This window comes from Empidonax traillii, unplaced genomic scaffold (genome assembly GCF_003031625.1).
Source record: "Empidonax traillii isolate 1590-97213 ecotype Southwest subspecies unplaced genomic scaffold, ASM303162v1 scaffold1623:size81467, whole genome shotgun sequence".
NCBI classification, from domain to species: Eukaryota; Metazoa; Chordata; class Aves; order Passeriformes; family Tyrannidae; genus Empidonax; species Empidonax traillii.
This window is the reverse complement of record NW_020956816.1, coordinates 73096-79065: the sequence shown is the minus strand read 5'-3', so window position 1 is coordinate 79065 and position 5970 is coordinate 73096. Positions and strand designations below refer to the sequence as shown.

The 5970-nt window shown below is 47.4% G+C and overlaps 1 protein-coding gene across 1 annotated transcript in view; it reads right to left on the bottom strand.

Moving 5' to 3' along the window:
• Positions 1 to 243: 243 nt before the first annotated feature.
• LOC114070620 (zinc finger protein 462-like) overlaps positions 244 to 5970 on the bottom strand; it is a gene marked incomplete at its 3' end in the record, with an annotated part of 49715 nt that continues 43988 nt past the window's right edge. The window contains exon 10 of the mRNA XM_027908141.1: positions 244 to 370. Within this exon, the coding sequence (XP_027763942.1) occupies positions 244 to 370 (127 nt within the window). The remainder of the gene's footprint in view (positions 371 to 5970) is intronic.

Genomic DNA, 5970 nt, shown 5'->3' with positions numbered 1-5970 from the left:
CTACACAAAACATTAATGTCTGCTACAGCTGCAAGTTAGGGGAAGAAATCTTTAAAAGCATTAAAAGCATTAAAAACACAAAATTCCTTCAGGAAGTGTCTTGACAAAAGCTCCTTTTTGCCCATACTGACAAGCTTACACGGCTTAAGGAATCTCCTGTTGAGTCAACAATTGATCTTGCTTGATGTGACCAGCAGGATCCATGACAGTATCCAGCCTAAAAGAAAAAGCAAGTATACTGACCTCTCTCTTCAGTCTTGTGGCTTGACTCTTTTTCTTCCTCATTGCTGCTGGAGATCTCTGTTTTTCCCTTCATTTGTTCCAGTTGATCCAAGTTAACCCATCCAACCAGCTCAAAATTACGACTCACCTTAAAATAAATGATTTTTTTTCAATAATAAACACCATCATCAACTATTGAAAAAAACCCAACCCATCAACAAAGCTATAGGCTGAAATGGGAAATTTATCGGGCATCTAGTCAAATTAATACGTTTCCCTTCAAATAAAATTACATTCACTTTTAATGGTTCTTCATTCCTTTTTTATACTAAATGTCTCTATTTTGCTTCTCAAAATGGTCCTATTATTTGAGAAGCTTCCCTCATTTTGAAGTATTGAAAATAAAAATTCCAAGGAATGCTAAGCACACTGTTGTTTCCCCCCTTTCATGGGATTGTAAAACTGATAGGATCAAGCATCACTTTTGCATACCATCATTGCAGAAAAATCCTTTGTGAATGCTTTATTCATCTTCATGTGTGAAAAGATGGGACCTGAGTGATGACTTTGACAGACAGCCATAGTAAACTGTTCTTGCGGACATTTGGGGGTGGGGGGCATGGAATGGGGGAATAGTTGCCCTAGTGTGGGTTCTCCACGGACTGGAGATCCTTTGAGAGTATCTGCTCTACCATAGAGCACCTCCTACTCCTCTGTTGTTTCCCCCAGTTCCCTCCTCCTCTCACTTTCCTCGTTCTCTCTGCATTCCCACCTACTGTCTCCATCATTTTCCACCCTTTTTAAAATATGTTTTCACAGAGGTGCCACCAGCTTCACTCATGGGTTCATCTCTGGCTAGTGGTCCATATTCCCTGTGCCACTTAGGGTAGGGGGAGAAGGTGGAGGAGTTGGGAAGGAAAGAGTGAAGTTGAGCTTGGGAAAAATAGGTAGGGATGCTGGTAGATTGGAATAGGTAGTGGTGTTGAAGGTTTTTTTTGGTCTTTGTTTCTCACCATCCAACTCTATTTTAACTGTCAATAAATTAACTTCATTTTCCTCAAGCCAAGTCTGTTTTGTCCCTGACAGTAATCACGGAATCGCAGAATGGGTCAGGTTGGAAGGGACCACAGTGAGTCATCTGGCCCCACCTCCCTGCTCAAGCAGGGCCATCCCAGAGCACATGGCACAGGATTGTGTCCAGACGGGTCTTGAATATCTCCAGTGAGGGAGACTCCACACCCTCTCTGGGCAACCTGTTCAGTGCTTGGTCACTGCACAGCAAAGCAGTTCTTCCTCATGTTCAGGTGGAGCTTCCTGGGCATCAGTTCCTGCCCGTTGCCTCTTGTCCTATTGCTCGGCACCACCAGCCTGGCTCCAGCCTCTGACACCTCCCTGCAGATACTGGTAGACATTGATGAGGTCCCCTCTCAGTCGTCTCTTCTTGAGGCTGAACAGCCCCAGCTCCCTCAGCCTTTCCTCGTAAGAGAGATGCTCCAGTCCCTTCAGCACCTCTGCAGCCTCTGCTGGACCCGCTCCAGGAGCTCCATGTCTCTCTTGTCCTGAGGAGCCCAGAACTGGACACAGCACTCCAGATGTGCCTCGCCAGGGCTGAGTAGAGGGGCAGGATTCCCTCCCTGACCTGCTGGCAATGCTCTTCCTAATGCACTCCAGGATCCCATTGGTCTTCAGGGCACACTGCTGGCTCATGGACAGCTTGTTGTCCACCAGGACCCCCAGGTCCTCCTCCGCAGAGCTGCTTTCCAGCAGGTCGACCCCCAGCCTGTACTGGTGCATGGGGTTATTCCTCCCCAGGTGCGGGACCCTGCATTTGCCTTTTTGTTGAATTTCAGACAGTTCCTCTCTGCCCATCCCTCCAACCTGTCAAGGTCCTTCTGAAGGGCTGCACAGCCCTCTGGAGTATCGGTCATTCCTCCCAGTTCTGTGTCATCAGTGAACTTGCTGAGGAGGCATCTCCCCCTTACGCCAAGTCATTGATGAATAAGTTAAACAATACTGGGCCCAGTATTGAAGCTTGGGGGACACCACTAGTGACAGGCCTCCAACTAGACCCTGTGCCACTGATCATGACCCTCTGGGAATCTGCTGTTCAGTCAGTTCTCAATCCACCCCACTGTCCACTCATCCAGTCCACACTTCCTGAGTGCGCCTATGAGGATGTTTTGAGAGACAGTGTTGAAAGCCTTGCTGAAGTCCAGGTACACACTACCCACTTGCTCTCCCCTCATCCACCTAGGTAGCTGTTTAATTGTAGAAGGCAATCAGCTTGGTCAAGCATGATTTCCCTTTAGTGAATCCATGCTGACTGCTCCTGATCACCTTCTTGTCCTTTATGAGGATAGAAATGGCCTCCAGAATGAGGTGATCCATCACCTTTCCAGGGACTGAGATGAGGCTGAAGGTCAGTAGTTCCCTGGGTCTTCCTTCTTGCCCTTTTTGAAGACTTGAAGATTTATGAGGCTGGGGTCATAGTACTTTCTTTTCCTCTGCCTGGATACCATAGTTTCCAGGGCCATTTCAGCACCTGTGCTTGTGTGTAGTGCTGATGTAATTGTCACAAAGGCAGCGTGACTCTTCATCCCTTTCTGGCTGCTGGCCTACACAAAACATTAACGTCTGCTACAGCTGCAAGTTAGGGGAAGATGGTTCTTTAGTCAAAGGATTAGACTCATTCTTTCATCTCTGAAGCGCTTAGGCTCACATCCCCCACTGAACAGACACTTCAACAAACTTCCACATGAGGAAACCAGATGAAACCAGGAGAGATGTTTTCAAGATCAGACTGGATAAAGACCCTGTGCAACCTGTTCTGCCCTCAGCTGCCCCTGCTCTGAGCAGAAGTTTGGACTAGAGTCCTCCTGAGGTGTCTTACAACCTGAATGATTCTGTCCCAACAGCAAAAATGCCCAAGACATGAAGTGGTTCCAAGCCTTAGCTTCAGAGAAGGTTTGCTTGCGTATGTTTGTAGCTATGTACGTGCTCGTCTTTCCGTTCTGTCATCCATCTTAGAGGTCTCGATGATCTTAGAGGTCTTTTCCAACCTAAACAATTCTATGATTCTATGATCTTCTTCCTCTTCTGCTTGTGCATGCGTTCTTCTTTCTCATTCCCTTTCCCCTTCCCTCTAGTCTCCCACCATCATCTATTGCCTGCTGTTCCTTCCCCCTCATCTTCATACGCTACATCTGTGTGGGTGTCCTTTCTCCCTCTTGTCCTTTCTCCCTCTTCCCCTGCTCCCTCCATTCTGGGGCAGTGAATGTGACTCTGGGCCTGGGAGCGAGTGTGGTGGTGACAGGCGCTTCTCTGTATTTACTATTTTTCTTTCTCTCACTCCTGGGACATGCGGGAGCAGTGAGCCTGACTATCACCATGCAGATCACGCTGAAAACACTGCAACAACAGACTTTCAAGATCGACATAGATCCTGAAGAAATGGTGTGGGCCTCAGGGTGGGGGAGCTCTCTCGCACTCTGTTCTTTAAACTTGTACCGGTTTGCTCCTGCTGTGGGCGCTTCATCATCCTTTCTTGGAAAAAGGGTATGGAGGGGAGGAGGGGGGAACACCCTACCCCTTAATTGCTAGAATTTGGCATGCAGGGGCAAGAAGTGAAGGGGAGCAACAGTGTTTGTGGTCAGTTCTCCATAACTCCTCTCAGTAGTACCCTTTCTTGTTTAGTTGGAGTAAGCCTGTGTGGCAGGTAGAGGAGGATAGCATGAATTGTACCTTTTTCTTTGGAGGAAGTGGGCAAGAAGAACTGTACAGTGTTATAACCTTTTTTCTCAGTAGCATGTCTGTGTGTGTAATGGGTGGGTAATGGGCATAAATTATAACCTCTGCTGGTTTGTATAAGGAGTACTGGTAGTGGGTCCTGGCCTTTTGGAGAGTGGGTATAGGGGAGTGAAGGAAGCAGGGGAAGTTGCAGGGTTCTTTCTGCAGAAGTATGTGTTGAAGAGAAGCCAGTGGTTGTTAGCTCTTAGGTGTGCTTGTGCTTTCCTACTGGATGAGGTTAGCGTGTACAGGGAGCAAGATGCATGTGTCTGAGGAAGGAGAGTGACTGTAGGGAGGCTTTCTTGTTTAGCCTACAAGTGTGGACTGTAACGATTACTCTGTCCTTGTGGGCTGAGCAGGTGCATTTGAGATTCTGCTAGCCACTTTTGGGGTGCGTATTGGTGACTCCTGCTCAGCGGTTGTTTGGATATGTGTTATGATTTGTAATAGAATCATTTTCTCCCCTTGGTAAGTTACTGTGACTATGCAATTCTGTAAGGAGAAAGGCTATCCTGGTTTCAGCTGGGATAGAGTTAATTTTCTTCCTAGTATCTGGTACAGTGCTGTGTTTTGGATTACAGCTAATGTTGAGAACACAGTGATGATTTGGTTGTTGCTGAGCAATGTTTACACAAAGTGAAAGACTCTTCAGCTTCTCACACTGCCCTGCCAGCAAACAGGCTGGGGGTGCACAAGAAGCTGGGAGTGGACACAGTTGGGACAGCTGATCACCTTCTTGTCCTCCATGAGGATAGAAATGGCCTCCAGAACGAGGTGCTCCATCACCTTTCCAGGGATTGAGATGAGGCTGACTGACCAGTAGTTCCCTGGGTCTTCCTTCTTGCCCTTTTTGAAGACCAGGGTAACATTTGTCTTCTTCCAGTCCTCAGTCTGATTGTCACCACCTTTCAAAGATGATCGTGAGTGGCCTCGCTATAGTGTCCGCCAGCTCTCTCACCACTCATGGATGCATCCCGTCAGGGCCCTTGAATTTGTGGATGTCAAGTTTTCCTAGTTCTCTAACCCAATCCTCCTTGACCAAGGGAAAGTCTTCCTTCCAACACTCCTTTACCCTGGTGTCCTGGGTCAGAGATTCCTGAGGGCTGGTCTTGTCAGTGCAGACCAATGCAAAGGTGGTGTTCAGTAACTCAGATTTCTCCGCATCCTCTGTCACCGGGGTCTCCCCTCCATTTAGTAATGGGCTCACATTATCCTTATTTTTCCTTTTGTTACTGATGTATTTGAAGAAGCCCTTCTTGTTGTCCTTGACATCCTTGGCCAGATTTAAGTCCAGATGGGCCTTGGCCTTCCTCATCTCATTTTTACTTACTCTGACAACCTCTCTATATTCATTCAAGTGGCCAGACCCTGGTTCCATCTCCTGCATATTTCCTGCCTATGCTTGAGTATTGGCAGGAGTTCTTTATTCATCCATGCAGGTCTCTTGCTCCCTCTGCTCGATTTCTTGTTCATCATGATGTACTGTTCTTGAGCCTGGAGGAAGTGGTGCGTGAATATTGACCATCTCTCTTGCACCCCTCTTTCCTGCATGGTCTGTTCCCATGGGATTCTTCCAAGAAGATCCCTGAAGAGGCTAAAGTTAGCTGTCCATGGTTGTAATCTTGCTCTCTGCCCTACTTCCTCCTTGCCCGATACTGAACTCCACAATGTCATGGTCACTGCGTCCAAGGCTGCCACCGACCTTCACATTTCCTACAAGGCCTTAGGTGGAGCAGTGTGGGGTGCTTAACTAATAAAAAGCACCATGAACAAACCATACCAATAGGTCTCAGTCTGTCTTAGCAAGAGGCCTGCTTGCAGGTTGCGGGAAAAGTACTGGCATTGATATCAGGCTGCAAGAATGTAAACTATTGAGATAATAAGGAGGAGTTTTTGGAGAAAGACAATGATTTCATGTCGCGTGCACAGCTTCCCATACCCAATGATAAAAGGGGGTTAGGG